The sequence below is a fragment of the Lygodium microphyllum genome, chromosome 12 (assembly GCF_053477565.2).
Source record: "Lygodium microphyllum isolate KBCC chromosome 12, Lygodium_microphyllum_v1.1.10, whole genome shotgun sequence".
Classification (NCBI taxonomy): domain Eukaryota; kingdom Viridiplantae; phylum Streptophyta; class Polypodiopsida; order Schizaeales; family Lygodiaceae; genus Lygodium; species Lygodium microphyllum.
The window spans coordinates 146479390-146497701 of NC_141146.1; the positions used below are offsets into that span (position 1 = coordinate 146479390).

Here is an 18312-nt window from a genome sequence, read left to right on the forward strand (position 1 = left end):
TAAGGTCACCTAACAACTCATCTAATGGCATTGATGGTGCTATTTTTTTAGATGTTTGGTGGTAATGGTGCTTTTCAATATGTTCAGATTTGTTTTGTGAGAGGTTAATTACAATTTGTATGTGTGAGGAAATGACTATGACATGAGGAAAATGTTCAAAGGGAAGGAGAAGAGAATCAAAGCATTGCTGAAATATCAACTGCATGGAGGCGAGTCAAGAGCTTTGACTACTCGATTAACATGAGCAAAAAATTAAATTAATATGGCGGTAAGGATGCATCTTAGCTTGGAAATTAAAGGTGGAGACAAGGACATGAGAAGCATGTCATCCTTGCCATTCAAAGAGTAGAAGTGTATTATCATTATAACAAAAGGTCACCCTACGTAGAAATAGTCAAATGGATCTCCAATTGAAGATTAAATAATAAAGAGTAGAGCATTTGTTTACTAGAAAACCATTTGTGGATGCATATAAAGGAGGTGAAAGGCAACAAGATTGGGCAATTGACATGTAGCTCTTGAGTGCGTATAGTTGTAACCCTCTAACTCAAAAGTGAATCAATTGTAGTGAGGAAGGAGAATAAGAAAAGAGTGCTAATATTTGTGTTCATACATGTCAATTGATAAAAAATAATGTTGATATTTGTGTAGAATGTCAGCAAGGATGGTGCTCGAGTGCTACATCATCTTCATCACTAACCATCCAGTTTTCATGGTTGCATGTTGATCTAGTGGGAGGAGGTGGGAGAGGAGAGGAGCAAGCTAGTGAGTGAGGTTTTTGTAGTTATGGTAGGTTGGTGAGATTTAATGGTGATATCAATGGAGTAGGGGGTTCAACACAGATTATTTTATATTAGAGTTTGATTTCATTGCATCCACATGAAATTTTATTAAGTTTTTTGAGCCTTGTGTGTTAAACACAGATGAACATCTAAGCAAAACATTTGACAATCCTAATTCTAATTGGGAATAATGTTATTCTCAAACAACCTTGATTACAATGATAGTGTTGTATATTTTTTCAAACTATAAGTAATTAAAAAGGCAGGTTTGTATTGTCTCCAAATTAATTATGAAAAGGTAGGTTTGCCTCATCTCCCACCCTTTATCGCATTGATGGAGAAGGTAGAAAGTAGCAAAGCATGGATATAATTAGGATACCAAAGGGCTTCAACACAATAACACTCAAGCGTCACTCTTATCTAAGATGTTGCCTTTCATGTACACATGTACCCCCAACAAAGACGCCACATCATGATGCTCAATGTGTGCGATGATTTCCATCTCGACATAAACTTGTTGTCATCTTAACCTCTAGTGAGGTTGTTGTAGGAAAGGGATAACACAGTCATCTAGGTCATGATGCTAAGCTCCTCTAGGATGGGACTACATGTCATTGGCAAGATCACAACATGTGAGACTTCCTAAACCAGATTGACAACTACAGAAATCTTGTGGCACAACTATCAAGATACAAATGATATTTAAAAGGAAAAGCAAATAAAGAACAAATAAGTTGGGGGGGGGGGGGGGGGGGACTTAGTGAATCTTTTTATAACCTCTAGTCGTCCTCTTGCCATGGCTAGCATTATCCTTGAACCATATTGTGTACATATCATTTAAAAAAAATGAAATTTTGGTGTTATTTAGTGTCCCAGCTTTTCTATCAATTAGCTAGCTTTGACAAAGTGCTATCCTTTAGGTAATTGCTACTAGCATCTAAGATGAGAATCTTGTAATCGCCTAATCCGGGCAAGGGATAAGGGCCCAAATGCAAGTAATTGATTCTAGGCATGAGACCATAAAGGAATGCTACCTATGAAGAGGTTTCTTGTGAGAAGAGCAAGCCACTCTAAGTTGTAGTTTACCAAGATGCCCATAATTGTGTTATTGAATAAGTGAGAATCATCAACCACACTTAGCTTGATGTTGAACAAATGCTAGGTCATTCCCCCTCAATGAGATTGGTCCACTCTTATAGGTAAGGCAAAAGGGGCAATGACCTTTGTGCTCACAAAATTCCAACATGTAACATGACAAGGTTAAATCCAAGGGCCCCAGACAACTCATTGTCTACAAAGCAATGACTTTGTAAGAGAAGGACCATAGAGGGAGTATGCAATACCTCCTATGATATGGGATAAAGAGCAATGTTCATTCGGTCCAAAAAAGGCATCTCTTAATTCCAAAATAATGTGATAAGACATCAATGAGCTAGCTCCTTGCACTCCAAAGTAACATGATAAGACATCGATGAACAAGCTCCCTTTAGTCCAAAGTAACATGATTTATCAATAAAGTAACTCCCTTTAGCCCAAAGAAAAGGAGCTTCCGTCAATCCAAAGTAACATGATAATACATTAGTGAAGGAGCTCCTTTTAGTCCAAGGAAAAGTTGCTTTCTTCAATTTAATGAGAGCTTCCCTTGGTGTAAAGAAGACTGAGTAGCCCCTTTCAATCCAAGGTAAGGCTAGGTAGTTTCCTTCCATCAAAATAACTGAGCTCCCTTTAATCCAAAAACACTTATTAATAAAGTTTCAAATTTGGCTCTTCTAACAATGGTTAAACCTCCATTTGATTTCCGATGTCCACTCCACTGCTATAGATTATTGAAATAGTTGCCTTTAGTCTACACCAAATGAACCCTTCACTCCAACGATTGGCATAGACATACCTTAATACAACAAATAAGTACAACCCTTGTTTATTGATCAAGTCATTTGCAAATGTTATTATGGTGGACTATATAAAATAGGAAGTGGATTGATACCAGAGATCAAAAGGTGTGAGTAACCTATGTAGAATAAGTAGGCTATAGTAGTGAATTGATGAAGGTGCTATGAAAAACCTATGCATGCAAAGGCAATCATGGAATCAAGCCACTACCTTAATCAAATGGTTTGTTGGGTTACCGCATAGTGAGGTATTGATTTAACAACCAAATAGCCATACATGCTAATTGGTAAAGGAACACTTGTAAGGATTACTTGACTTGCAAGCCTATTTCTTGTCTTTAGAATAGGGACTTTTCCTTTACCTTGTGACAAGTTGGTGAACATTTCAAACCATTATCGGTCAACTTTGAATTTGTGGCTTTCTTTTGTAGAGAAATAAAAAAATGGCTAACACATTTGCTTATTCAAGAAAGGTTACAAATCAAATATGTGAAGAAAGGGTAGATAAAGCACAATAGAATTCTGACTCAAGAAGGTGAGTGAGCAAAGGCCATCCTAGGTACAATCCATTTATAGCATGATGGAGCATTGCAATGGTTCACTAAAGGAAACACTAACACAATGATGACTGTGAATATTGGCCAATAAGAAAGAGCACTTAGCATTCCGTGCCTATGATTGGGTGTAAAGCATTTATAGGTTGTGGCCTAGTACTTGAAGTGGCCTTTTTGAAGATTGAGTTAAAAAAGATGGCAAGGTTTGTTTACTAAACAACAATTGTGGATGAAATAAAGGATGCATTTCTAAAGGCTGAATAAAAAAAGATGGTAGTGTTTGTTTATCACATGACAACAATGGAGGAAACAAAGGAGGCGAAAGGCAACAAGATTGGGCAACTAACGGGTAGCTATGGTTTGGGAATAAGAGTCAACCATTTGGTTTAGCAATGAATTAGTTGTGGTGAGAAGAAGAAGAAGAATACTTGAGTGCTGACATGTGTTTATGTTTGTCAACATATTAGTGGTAATGTTGGTTGCCATGTGGAGCATGATGGATTCATTACTCTATAGAACATCAATTGTGGTGCTGCTCAAGTGTTATAGCATCTTTATTGTTGCCCTTCTAGTTGTCATTGCTATATGTTGCAACATCTATGGGGAAGAGGCAAGGTAGAAGAGGAGCTAGCTATTGAGTGTGTCGCCTATAGTTGCAATTGATTGGTGAGATTTACTAGTAAGATTGATGGCATAGAGTAATTGATCTACCCTAGTGATGTTACTACTAGGATTGCCAATGCAAAGTTTTTGCTTCCATCTTGACTTGATAGTGGATGGTAGTGGGTGGGTGATACCCCAATCTTGACATCCATGGATGAAAATGAAGACCCTTGATACCTCAATTGAGAGAGAGAGAGAGAGAGAGAGAGAGAGAGAGAGAGAGAGAGAGAGAGATGCATCTTTCGTGTAAAACTATCATTAAATTGGAGTAGGGTGCATATTGCTTTTGGGGACGTCACCTTAGACCCTTGCTAAAAGCCAACCATGAAAGGCTAGTTGAAAAGCTGAAAGGCTTGTGAAAGTCGTTTCCTGTTTTTCAGGGAATGCATTTACACTTGGCATCAAAGAATAGACAGACGCACACATTTTCTTTGGAAAGCGATCTTATGATTGATCTTCGGTGGCCTATTCAGAAACGCAAGATTTTGATCGCCCACTTAGGATTTTTCCATCGATCGATCGATCGATCCGGTCGTGGCGAAAGGCAACTTCTGCTGCTGAAAAGGAGAAAGAAAGGCCAAAAACAACACTGGAAGTGCAGATCTCACTTCAGAGGTTAGATGAGCTAAAGAAGAAGAAGAAGAAGAAGAAGCAGAAGCAGCAGCAGCAACACCATGTGGGTCGCCGTTTTCTTCACTGTCCTCGCCTCTGCTGGCAATAGCATTGGCAAAATCATGCAGAAACAGGGCACCAAAGGCCTCCCTCAGCTTGCCCTGAACATCACCGTATGGGCTCTATTCTGTAATTTGTTGTCTTTGACATTTGTCTCTGATACTGTTGAAAGACAGGCTTATGGGGCAGATTTAGCATGATTATAGCCATTAAGGAACCACAGAATTTAGCCAAATTATGATCACTAAGGAACTGCAAAATTTAGCTGTGTGTTTCTTGTGCAAGCAGGTGATGCGTGCGTACCTCACAACCCCTACTTGGACTTTGGGATTTGGCCTCGATGTCTTTGGAGCATTGGCAATGCTCAAGGCGGTTTCAGAAGCTCCGGTACGTGTATCCAACCACCTTGCCCAATGTCTCTTGCTGTTCTTTAAGCTTATGTATCAGTGAGAGATCCTTCACTAGGCATCCATACGCAATTTACATAAGACCAAACTCTAAGTTGCTGCTTTAAAAAAAAAAAAAAGTCCGTCTAAAGTTCAAGCTATAGAGTACATACCAGGGTGTTGATGAGCAGCAATGCACACTCCTTTCTAGCTTACACCTACTCTTCTTACAAGTTTTATCTTCCTTGACCACACAGTTTAGCTCCCTTTCTGCCGATCATGTGCCATTTGCATAACTTGATCTGATTTCTCTATCATCCCTCACCCATCACAAACATTTTTAGAATTGGCTGTATTTAAATTCGGAAGAAATTTATTGCTTCATCTCTTTCTTTCTCATTGCATCTCTATCTTAACATCTTAATAGCTTATTGCTGTTATTCTGATGGGGTCATATCTGAAATCAAAAACATACAAGAAATACCAAACTCTTGGGAATAGCTAGGAGGAAAATTGGGTAAACTTTTTTATGAACATGAAGTGTAAATGTGAAAGAACTATTTCTTTGCCCAAATAATCCACAATGCAATGGTGTATATGCCAAACTAAAAGGGAGATATTTACACCAGATCTTGTAGGGAAGTTGAGGGTGTTGGATCAATTGTGGACTTGAAACTAATGTTACAGTGGTGTTTAGGCCAAACTAAGAGGGAGATATTTACATCGGATGTTGTAGGGAAGTTGAGGGTGTTGGCTCAATTGTGAACTTGAAACTAATGGTGCAATGGCATATATGCCAAACTAAGAGAAGGAAAATATTTACGCCAGATGTTATAGGGAAGATGAGGGTGTTGGCTCAATTGTGGACTTGAAACTAATGGTACAATGGTGTTTATGCCAAACTAAGAGGGAGATATTTACATCGGATGTTGTAGGGAAGTTGAGGGTGTTGGCTCAATTGTGAACTTAAAACTAATGGTGCAATGGCGTATATGCCAAACTAAGAGGGAGATATTTACATAAGATGTTATAGGAAAGTTGAGAGTGTCAGCTCAATTATAAGGTTGAGATTAATGGTGCGGTTGGTTATCAAGTTTGTGTAGATCTAAATGGCCATTGATGATCTTCCGTATTCTCAACAAAAAGAGCTTTTTGTAAACTATCTCAAAGGAGCTTTACAAGTGGATGCTTGAATAAAGCTCCACTAATAACATGATTTGTGCACTTTGTCTTTTTGTCTATATTTTGGAAAATAAGAATAGAGTCAACTTGACTCTATATTTTATTACTCAATGAAACAAATTGATTCTTTTAAGATATATGTCACCCACAACATATATCTTGTATGGTTTGGCACTTGAAAATAGGATCCATTGAATACACACCATTTTGTTTTGGAGTCCTAGAAGTTCCACTATGACATTCATAGCAAAGTTTTTTAATGTTTGAACGTGAGTGCACGGAGATTGTGGAAGTGCTCTATGTTGTTTGTTTGACAATTGTACATTTAGACAAATAACAAGTTTTCTTACTAGTTTTTCCATGTCCTTCATTTTCAAAGTAGAGGAGAATTTCTAATTATTTAATTAGTGGCAATAAGGCATTGAGTCTTTGGTTGTTTCTGAACTAATAGAATAAACTTGTGGCTTTCTTGACAAGGTATCACAAACACCCTCATAGATTTCAAAGTTGCTTCAATTAGTTGATGATACATTGTTCAATATCATTGCAGGATCTTTTGGGTCAAATCAATTGTCCACTCTCTTGAGTTTTTTTTTTGGGTGGGTTTTTTGTTTTTAGTCCTCTTGAATGTGTTCTTCTTCATAGTAAGAGCAAAGAGTGAAGGGGCAAATTGTAATTTTGGCAAACATATTGACATGTCTTCTTTATTATGAATTGGCCCAAAGAAACGTCTAACAAAGTGTATAGATTTGAGGATAGGCCATATAAATGATAATTGGTTGAAAGAAATTCAATGGTTCGATTGATGAATCTTTCTAAAGAGATTAGACTTGTGTTCCGATAGATGTATAATTTTTGTAATCTTTATCTTCAAGTCTTGATGTGCCCTTCATCCTTGTGTGTTCTAACATATTGTCAAAAAGTGTGTCAAAATGACCAAGTGACCAGAGAGACAGTAAGGTTTGCAGGGAAAACACGGAGTGTCTACGGCAAACAACGAGAGAGAAAAGAAACAAAGAAGATGATGAAAGATGAATCATGCTGATGAAGTGAATCTGATACAAGGATGCCGTAGCATAAAGGAAGCCGTGGAGTGCAGGAAGATTGCTGAAGAAGCCTTTGAGTCTGTAAACGTAGGATGAGGAGTTGTCGCCTAGAGCAGGGAGATTGCCGTCGAAGGGTGAGGAGCCTTTGAATTTGCAAACGCAGGGATGAAGAGTGATACCTACGAGTAGGGAGACAACCGATGAAGCCTCCGTCTGCAAATGCAAGCATGATGAGGTGATGCTAGGTATTGGGATGACGCCAGGTGGTGAGGATGAGCTAGATGCTGAAAACACAGATGAAGACAGCCTCTGGGAGTGAAATGTTGGGGTAAAAGGCCCTTGGGCCTGCTCGTGTACAGTGACTGCCCATATTCTTTATTCATATATATGAGATAATGCAATAAGACTGTCATATCATTTTTGACAGCACTTACATTGTGTGTGCTCTTCTTTCTTGCATCTTTCTCTTCTCCTTCTCCATTGCCATTGCATCTCCTTCAACTAGTATCAGAGCTTTGGATCAGAGCTTGATTGTGGAGCTTGGCCCGGCATTACTTCAGCCCGGATTGAAGATCTAGAGCTTGGAGCTTCAATGCTAGCCATGGCTTCTTCCCCTCGAGGTAAGATTTCATCTCCCGCCTCTCCCCGGCCCTCATAGGCTCTTTGCAGGTGTTCCTTAGCTTCATCAGGCACCTTATATGCCCCCATTTTTCCCCTTACCCTCAAGATAACTAGCAAGTCCCACAGTAGCAGCTCACGTTTTTTTGCACCTGTTTTAAAATCTAGCTCAAAAATCCAAATTTTTCTCATATCTCAGGCATTCGAAATCCGATTTAGGGAAGTTAAGAGTCTAATTGGAGTTTTGGCACGCTCCGGACGCAAGATCTGCCAAATTCTGATCACAAAATTTTCTGCAATAGATCTGAGTTGATTTACAGCAAGAAAATGTCATGCTCTTAGCTTATGTGATGCTCTCGAGGCATGGTATTTGATACCCAGATGCTTTGGAGATGTTGGCCCAATGTTTTGAGATGCTTTGCGACTTGGTTTGAGCTTCCATAGCTCGATTTATGCAGGGATTTATTGCTGTACATTGTTTGGGCAGCAAGATTTTATCAGGGGCGGCTTATGCATAATGCTCTTTGTTGACATTTGGGTGTCCTGTTGGATGTATTGATGCTTGGTTATCATGGTTTATGCCTAGATATACTATTTGAGAGCTATCGAGCCTTGATTTGGATGCGGACACTTTGTTGTTGGTTGGGATTTATGCTACCTTGGTTGACAGGTTATTTTACCTCCAGTTTGGTTATGCCTATGGTCTACGGGTGCTCCCGACTACTCGGGATGATATGCTGATGTATTTGAATGATGCCACTTTGATGTTTATGCTCTTAGATGCTTCTTGAGCAAAGAGTAGAGCTCAATTTTTGGTTCATTGTCATTTTCTTTACAGCTGGTATTTCACTTGACAAGGTTTATGTCTCGTGCTACCCACTATGGGACTGATGTCTGATGTGGATGCTTCTGGGTTCGGCTGCAATATGGCAGATGTTTGGGCTTGAATTGACTTGCATTTGAGAATTTTGTGGAGCAGTTTGCATTTGGTCGGCTTATCACTTATGCAGCTTGGATGCTATTTGGCCCTTAATGCCCCGATTATGGATCTTGGATATACTTGGATACAGATACATGTTTGAGGAGTGCTTGCTCCATTGTCTTGGGAGCTGGTTATTGAGCTTTCATTGCTCATTGATGCTTGGTTCTTTGCGGGTTACTCCTTGATCAGTGGACTTCTTGATAGTGCTTGGGTTTAGCAGTTATGGCTTTGCTGCTTCTGTGTTGCCTAGCTTCTATGCTAGTTGGGTTGCTTTTGCTTATACAGGTTAGAGAACAGTTGCTCTTGATGCTTATTGATTATGCACTTTGTCTACTGTCATGTACTTTACAGAGCCACTTATTTGGATGTTGTTGTACAGATACTTGGGCTTCTCCTGGAGCTTGACCATTGCAGGATCTTATGCCACTTATCGGTCTTGCATTGACTTGGATGCTACTATGTGGTCCGATGTACTGCAAAGTCATGTTTGCCATTATGGTTATGGGCTGATTTCATGGCTGAATACCGTATGCTCTTTTGATGGATGTATTGGCTTTTATACTATTGTGGTTGGTTATGTCATGTACTTAGCTATGAGTCTTTTTCAAGTGGAAGCTTCTATATCCCTGGTTGATGCTTCTATGCTTCCCTCTCTAGTGAGGATGGAAGAGTACTTGCAGCAGCATGCTTTTACCACTTGTGCTTCTACTGATAGTTGTCTTGATGAGCAGGTTCCCTATGTTGGGAGAGTCCTAGACTCTGAGTTCCTTGGATGTGGATAGCCCTATTCATGATGACTTGGATTCCTTGTCGTCTTCTACAGGTTCTTCTACTTCAGATGTTGTTTGCTTCCATTGTGGGAAGCTTGGGCATGTTCAATGAAAATACTTTAGATGGATTAGAGAGCAACAGAGACAAAGATGGACTCGACAAGAGCAGAGAGTCAGAGATATAGGAGATGTAACAAGTGTTACTACTGTTACTAGTGGTGAGGTACATGTTACCCATGATGATGCTGTTGAGCATGTACTCTTGTCATCTGGTTTTCCTACATCTTTCTTGCTCAGTGATATGGCCTATGCCTCAGATTGGCTATTGGATTCTATGGCATCTTGTCATGTTACTCTACATTGAGTATGGTTCTCTACTTACAGGGAGTTTGATGGATGCATTTCTTTGGGCCTTGAGCAGCCTTATGCTATTCTTGGTATAGAGGATATACACCTAGCTTTGCCTGATGGGACTTCTCTTATGCTTCATGATTTCTTACATGTTTCTATGCTCAGTAAGAGCTTAATGTCTATCCGTTAGTTGCATGATTTAGTGTCTCTCTTGCAAATCGATCTTGGAAGATCAGTCGTGGTTGCTTGGTTTTGGCCAGAGGTTCTAGAGTTGGTTTTCATTACCCAGTGCATATCTCTCATGTGGGAGATTCTATGGTTGCAGTTATTCGGATACCACATGCCTTGTTATGGCATTATCGCCTAGGCCATATGCACCACATAGAGATGGAGATCTTGTCTCGTTCAGACTCTATGCTGCCTCCTATGTCACATACAGATCTTGATGCTTGCCCCGATTGTTCTTATGATCCTTGTAGAGCCCCTTTGGCTCATGGTAATCGTGAGAGGCATGATCCTGTAGATCTTGTCCATTGTGCAGTCTATGGACCTATGTCTACCCAGTCACTTGGTGGAGCTTCACATTTTGTGACCTTCGTGGATCATGCTACCCATCGTGTTTGGGCTTTTCCCTTGGTATGGATTGAGGATACCGCAGTTATGCTTGACAGATTTATGGATTCTGTTGGTTGTAGGCCTAGTGCTTGCAAATGGATTATGAGAGTCATGCTATCTCTCCTAGCTTTTAGTCCTATTGTCAACAGTCTGGCATTGATTTTCTATGCCCATGGTATTACGGGATTGCTCATGGCATGTGCCTGACTCTACATGCAAAGGTTGCTTCTATGCTTACCACAGTTGGGTTATCTTATGGCTTTTGGGCTGAGGCCCTTATGATGGCAGTCTACTTGCTTAATAGGACGCTGTGTCTGACTTTGGATGGTATTACACCACATGAGGCATGGAGTGGCATGAGACCCTCCTATGATTACTTGAGGATGTTTGGTTGCCAGACATTTGTATGTATGCCAGATATGCCTATGTCACGTAGATGTATCCTCCTTGGTTATGGAGATGGTGACTTTTAGGCTTACAGGTTATGGGATTTGGATGCCTAGCAGGTTATATGGAGCCGTCATGCTGTCTTTTATGTGACGCAGACATCTCTCAAGCCTCTTGATGGACGTTCAGTGCGCTTTATGGTTGATGCTACAGCCGTATGTCAATCTTCCGCTTCTCTGCACACTCTCTTAAGACCCCATCTGACATGTGTCCGAGATACTGGCCCTTCTTCTATGATTGACTTTGGAGAGTCTATGTGCTCTTAGCTGTCTCCTATGCGCCACACTGATGCTATGCGCTACTCTGATGCTTATGCATTACAACCTTGCACTCATGAGTTGTGCTTGCTTCATGAGAAGCATTCTTGGATTGCTCCGCTATATATGGAGCTGCGGGATCGCTTGTCTCTTGGATGTCATGGACTCAGGGATGCTTGACTCTTCTTTCGCAAAGGTTCCTGCTTATTACATAGCTCGCTTTCCAATTGGGCGTTAGGTGAGATGTCATAATTCCTCACCTTGTCTCTTTTTCTTTTTCTTTGTTTTTTCACCTAGTGGCCCATTGGTCTTTTAGTGGGAGGTTGTTGGGGTAAAAGGCCCTTGGGCCTGCCCATGTACAGTGACTGTCCATATTCTTTATTCATATATATGAGATAGTGCAATAATGCTGTCATATCATTCTTGACAACACCTACATTGTGTGTGCTCTTCTCTCCCGCATCTTCCTCTTCTCCTCCACTGCCATTGCATCCCCTTCATGAAATGCCAGTTGCAGAGTGACGTCAGAAGGGTGGGAAGTAGCTAGGAATCAAACGCAAGGTGCAACTGCCTTTGATGAAGGTGATGCCTACTGGAGAGAGACGCCAAATGGTGAGGAACCTTCTTGGCAGCCAAACACAAGAAGGTGGAGCTGCTAAAAGGATGGAGGATGACGCCAAATAGGATGGATGCTGATGCCAAGAGAGTGTGGACTCCAAATGCAAGGTGTAGGAGCACAGAAGATGTTGTTGCCAACGATGGAGGATGGACACTAGCTGAAGAGGAGCACACCGCCGCCATAAACGCAGCCAACTGGATATGAAGGCTAGTGCTAGGAGAGTGTGGAGATGGTGGTAGGAGAGGAGAGAGAGATGATGGACGAGAGAGTGTCAAAAGACTGACGAAGAGAGAGTGGGAGTGACGGATGGAAGGATCAGCCGTAAGGAATGAATGAGAGGGTGGCCTATAAATAGGCACGGTCAGTCTAGGGTGGCGCCCGTTTTTGGGGCCACATACCCTAAACGCAAAATGTAGAAACGCAAAAACACAAATTGCGGGTGAACCATAATGAAATCATGCAATGCATATGAGGAATGTCGGACTTTGTGTGGTGCCGAGAACCATAAGGATATGCCCGTACTCAATCTCGGGAGGTGACCCCATGCTGACCAAGGGACAAAGAAGATCCACCTTGTAATCTGAGAATACCACCTGAAAGAAGACTTTTAAAGATAGTCAAGAGATTGGATGAGTTGTAGAACCTGAAACGCAACCTTGGGAGAGAAGCCACTAGCTCCGTGACTTGATGCTGAAAGTAATACGAAGGCCTAGCCACCAAGTCGTTGCTGAAGAATCAAGGGCTCCGATCTAATTAGATCATCTAGATCTTGGTTATGAGTGAAGAAATGACTGCTCAAAGGAGAGCCACTCCTCGAAAGTGAAATGTGGTGGTGTGTGAAGAACTTCATGGCACATAGGGTCCCTGTCTGAATCGGAAGGAGTAGAAGTAGGAGCCCCCTCTGAAGCAGAAGAAGAACTGGAAGCCCCCTTTGAGGGTGAAGTAAGAAAATCCCCCTTTGAATCCCAATCCAAGAGAGAAAGGGAATCCAACCACTCATGGTTCACGGACTGCGAAGCATCTGATGACGAAGGAAGTGCAATTGGTTATGCCGAAGAAGGAATCTGGGGCTCGAAAGAAGAAGCCGGAAAGCACCCAAAAGTGGCCTCTCGAACTTGAGTGGAAGAGAAACAATCACGGGCTCTTAGGAGAGTGGGTTGTGGAGGAGATGTAGGCTGTGGAAGCCACTGTACTTGGAAGTGGGTGGGGGAAACCTTTGCGCAGTGGGGTGGTCTCTAGGAGGGCTTATCACCTCGTAAGGTCTTAGAGCCTTCGTGTGCTCGAAAAGACTTAGTGTGTCAGTTGCGGCTTATTGCCTTGAGCATAATACTATGATAGCCAATGCAAAACGATCTTTGTGGCCCAGAAAGGAGAGGTGGCACAAGGAGTGCCTGGTGGAAAACGCATATACTCCGGGAGGTGGGGAGCAAAGGTCGAAGTTGACAATCTTCGGTGGGATGACCGTTCATGCTGCAGTAGTAGCACCCAGTAGAAGGGCAATCTGTCGGTGGAGACGCCATGGTACCAGGGTGGCAAACTGGAGAAGGGAGGGTGGGAGGGAGAAAAAGGATATCTCCCAATGCGTAGCGAAAATGATAGAGAAATCAAATGTTGATGATGAACTCGCTACCGGTCTTTGTCTTCTCTTATGAGGAGGATCTTTGTGGCTCTTTGAGTACCTCTGGCTCCTATACCATGTCAAAATGACTAAGTGACCAGAGAGACAACAGGGCTTGCGGGGGAAAACACGGAGTGTGTACGGCAAACACTGAGAGAGAAAAGAAACACAGAAGATGATGAAAGATGAATCATGTTGATGAATTGAATTTGATACAAGGGTGCCGTAACACAAAGGAAGCCGTGGAGTGTAGGGAGATTGCTAAAGAAGCCTCTGAGTTTGCAAACATAGGATGAGGAGTTGTCGCCTAGAGCAGGGAGACTGCCACCGAAGGGTGAGGAGCCTTTGAATTTGCAAACGCAGGGATGAAAAGTGGTACCTACGAGCAGAGAGACAGCCGATGAAGCCTCCGTCAACAAACGCAAGCCTGATGAGGTGACGCCAGCCGGGAGTGAGGCCAAATGGTGAGGATGAGCCAGATGCTGGAAACGCATATGAAGACGGCCTTTGGGAGTGAAACGCCAGCTGTGGAGTGACACTAGAAGGGTGGGAAGCAGCTAGGAACCAAACGCAAGGTGCAACTGCCTCTGATGAAGGTGACGCCTGCTGGAGAGAGATGCTAGATGGTGAGGAACCTTCTTGGTAGCCAAATGCAAGAAGGTGGAGCCGCCAGAAGGGTGGAGGATGATGCGAGATAGGGTGGATGTTGATGCCAAGAGAGTGTGGACTTGAAACGCAAGGTGTAGGAGCACAGAAGATGTTGTCGCCAACAATGGAGGATGGTCGCCGGAGCTGAGGAGGAGCACACTGCCACCATAAATGCAGCCAACTGGAGATAAAGGCTAGCGCTATGAGAGTGTGGAGATGGTGGTAGGAGAGGAGAGAGAGAGATGATGGAGGAGAGTGTTAGAAGATTGATGAAGAGAGAGTGGGAGTGACAGACTGAAGGATCAAGCATAAGGAATGAATGAAAGAGTGACCTATAAATAGAGAGAGTCTGTCTAGGTGGCGCCCCTTTTTGGGGCTGCAAACCCTAGACACAAACCCTAAATGCAAAACGCAGAAACGCAAAAACGCAAACTGTGGGTGAAGGGTTTCTCAACAAAGTGTACCATTGACATTTAGGTAGAGCTCTATTTAGTAATCTATTGAAGCTATTGAAGCATTTGTCACTTCAAAAGGCACGACTGGCCATCAAATTGTAAACTTCCCATTGTTGATCATACTAGTATGATCTCTCTCTCTCTCTCTCTCATCAACGTAAAATACAAGATTCACAAGCAAACTATATGTACTGCCAAGAATTTGAAGAGACCGTAGCATGCCAAGAAACCAAATTATGCATATTGTATAATGCTAAACTACCAATCAAGAAGATCTCTCAATTGGCCAATATGACTAGGCACTCTGGAAAGAGAATAAAAAGTGAATGCATTGTGGATAGTCTAATTATGTGAGTAGCCCAAGGAACACAAAAAGGGAAAAATAGTTATCACATGTGGTTGCATAGTGTCAGTTAGCTTGGGTTTTCCAAAAACCCAATTTTGATGGATGCGTGGTTGCTCTGACTACGTGATACCAAACCTTAGACAGAAGAGACCATATCTTTCTTGTGACCGTGCAAGAGAGAAACTGATGATGATAGGTCTCCTCATTTGTAGTACAAAAGAAGTAAGAACCATTGGAAATATTGTGTCTTGAGAGAGCACAAGCAAGAAGGAGATCAGCCACTAGTATACTCCAAATAAATACTTTGGATTTGAAGGGGATCTTATTAAGCAAGCCGACCATCATCGTGGATTTCCACCAAGCTCCATCTTTGTGGAGGGCCCAAAGGGAATTGCCCTTATATGTTGACCAATCTTGATTCTCAATAAGCAAATGACATATCTGATTGATTGATCCATGCTCCAAGAAGAACCAACCTTTAATTCTCCAATCTTACCAGGGGTTATTTGGGCCTAAGCTGGAAAAGGGTTGCTAAACATGCAAGGATGCTGAAATGTTTTCTCGTAAGTTATGGTATCCCTCTTGGGATATGAAAAGCCCTTTGTATTGACCAAAATGACATAAGGGTTTTTTGTGTCGTTAAAAGTGCATGAGCAATAGAAATCAATCTGAACCTTGCCATTTTGTTTAAATGGGCCGAGTTGGCTATTTTCCTTCCCATGAAACAATCATAGAAGTAGCCAACAATTTAGCATATAGAGAATTGGCTTGCAATGATCAATGCTTGGAAGTAGGAAGACTTTTGAAGCACCAAGATCAAGAAATGCATAAATGATAAAATGATTAGTCACCTATAAAATAGGTCAAAGTAACTGGTGTTCACTGATCCACTCTAGAAAAAAAACACATAGCCTATTAAAACACAACTAGTCTCACACATGGATTGACTAGTTTGCCAACATCTTCTCTTAGATCATGGGTAATCTAATACAAAACAAGATACAATGAAAATGTCTCATCGTAGTACATACAACAATGACCATTAGAATGAGCATCAGTTGATCAAGCCACCACCAAGGTGCCTTCGAGGGAACTTGATGTCAATGCTGATCATACTAGTTCCAACAATTAGAGAAGAATCGTGGTAGTTCTCTATGTTTATCAAACAATGCATCTCTAGTAGCATATGTGACTATCCTATCAATGATGCATTTGAGCACATGTGACCATGGATTCCTCGCCTTATGCTAGAGCGTCAAAGTGTCCCCTTATATGAGTTTGGACTAGGAGCCAATCACACTCTTTGTCCAAAAACAACCCATCATGAACTTGGATATTAATCCAAGCCCAAGGATTTTAAAACTTGCTAGACTTAGGTCAATGTGTTAGGGAATACCCTCATTGGATCTTGTGCACCTAGATACTTGTGGTGGTCCTGTAAAGATGAGACTCACCTACCTCATCTCACCACCTTGACACTCCCTCTTTGGCACTAGAGAGTCGTGAGGGATAATTGCATCACCATTGACCAACATTAAAAAGTAGTAGGAGAGGCAATCGTGTCCTTCCCCTTTCGGTAGAAGATGACCCCTTTCGGGCCTTGGGCGGAGAATTTGAATTGAAGTCATAGTTTGAGGAGGATGGCAACTCATTGGACAGTCCATATCATGTTTCTTTTGCTTCTCCTTCTTCTTCATGATATTGTGCACTTCTTGCAATCCTTGCATATGTGTCCCTTCTTTCCACAGTGATAGCACTAGGCCTTTGCCTTCTTCTTCCTACCACCCCTCTCTGAAGTTGCAAATGCCTCATCATGGCCACCATGTCAAGATGGAAACCTCCCTTGTAACCTCAAGGACAATTGTAGCCAAGGCGTTTATCCTTGGGAAAATGTACCTAAACAATAATCACCTCATCCTCATGTGTTTGGAACTTGCAACTATATCAGGTGAGACTCAATCCTCTTGCTTTCTCTTTCTCTCTCTCGTCACCTTGTTGACTTGTGCTCTTTCAAAGTAGCACATTTGTGGTTCTCAAAGAGTTCTTATCTTGTCTCCCTCTTTTTGGGCTCCTAACAAAAACTTTGGGCATTTTTGGCATGATGACATTTCAAAGGGTTGCCAAATTTCCTATTCAAGCTTTAATAACATTTGCATTGTTCGATTGATCAGCCTTGGATGAATCAGTATGAAATGAGAGGTGAATTGATACGAACTAGTATGAAATGTTTTTGTTACACATCAAAAGTGCTCGTAAAAAATACCACTCAATGATAATCCACTAAGGTGAAAACTAAGTGAAATACATGAATTAAATACAATTGCATTTTAATACATTTGGGCCCGTAAACCCGCATTTAGTGTTTGGGGACACCTGCTCCTATACTCCATTGTATAATGCAAGTTCAATTTGGTGTGTCTTTGTGCTTTTATTTTTCATATATTAGGACTTGAGGGGGAATAAATGGGCATCAAGTAGGTTTAAACTGCAATGGGCTATAGCAGGTACCCTCTCAATAAAAGCTTGACCCCACTCAATCACATCCATGCATTGGAAGGGAAACAAGATGGAGCAGTGGGTTGATGATGAAGCAGTGGAGGCCACAAGAAGCAAAGCACTAGGCTAGATTTTGAGTGACAGGGCTTCATCAGAAATGGATAAAGGGACACTGGGCTTGATCAAAAGCAATAGGGATTCACCAAGGACGGCTTCAAAGGAGGGCATTGAGCCTCTCTCTTGAGTGTTGATGTTTTGGTCTTTAGTGTAGAGTGTTTGGTGTCACGAGATTGTCATGCATGGTGGCACTAGAGTTATTGAGAGCCTAGTGCTGTATGCTACAGTGCTGGTGTTGCCTATCAAAGAGCCATACTACTTGGGACGAGTTGCCTACTGTAAGGATGTGTTGATGGGGTATGCTTCCTTTCCGTTTGTGCATGAGCATGTTGTGCGTTGCATACTCTCTCTTTGTGCACCCCCAATGTTAAATTAACACAACTTGCAACACATATACTTCCTTTCCATTTGTACATGAGTATGATGTGTGTCCATAAACCACTATGGTGACATCAAAGTAGAGCTGTCCACAAAAAACTCTAGAGAATGAGGATCATGCTCCAAGCAACATTGTGAACCATGTGTGGAGCTTATTGAACAATTTGTGCATGGAAATCTTGCAAGTTTCATTTTAAATTCAAAGTTAATCTAAAATGTGGTTTGGGGCTGTATAGGAGCCATATAAATTAGTCAAAAACATGAAATTGAAGTAAGGGCTAATTTACAGTTGTGTAACATGTTTTGGAGCCTTGGATACTTTCATTTGGATTAGATTAAGCCTTGCCCACGCATCATGATCAATTGTTATGTGAAATACTTTCCCAAAAGCATGTTATTTGCCATTTGGGACTTTAAT

At 41.6% G+C, this 18312-nt stretch overlaps 1 protein-coding gene across 1 annotated transcript in view; it reads left to right on the top strand.

Annotated features, from left to right (window-relative positions):
- Positions 1-4245: 4245 nt before the first annotated feature.
- Positions 4246-18312, top strand: part of LOC148028414 (magnesium transporter, putative (DUF803)) — a 148770-nt gene continuing 134703 nt past the window's right edge. Inside the window, exons 1-2 of the mRNA XM_087690219.1 lie at positions 4246-4676; positions 4852-4950. Of these exons, the coding sequence (XP_087546345.1) occupies positions 4566-4676; positions 4852-4950 (210 nt within the window). The 5' untranslated portion in view covers positions 4246-4565. The remainder of the gene's footprint in view (positions 4677-4851; positions 4951-18312) is intronic.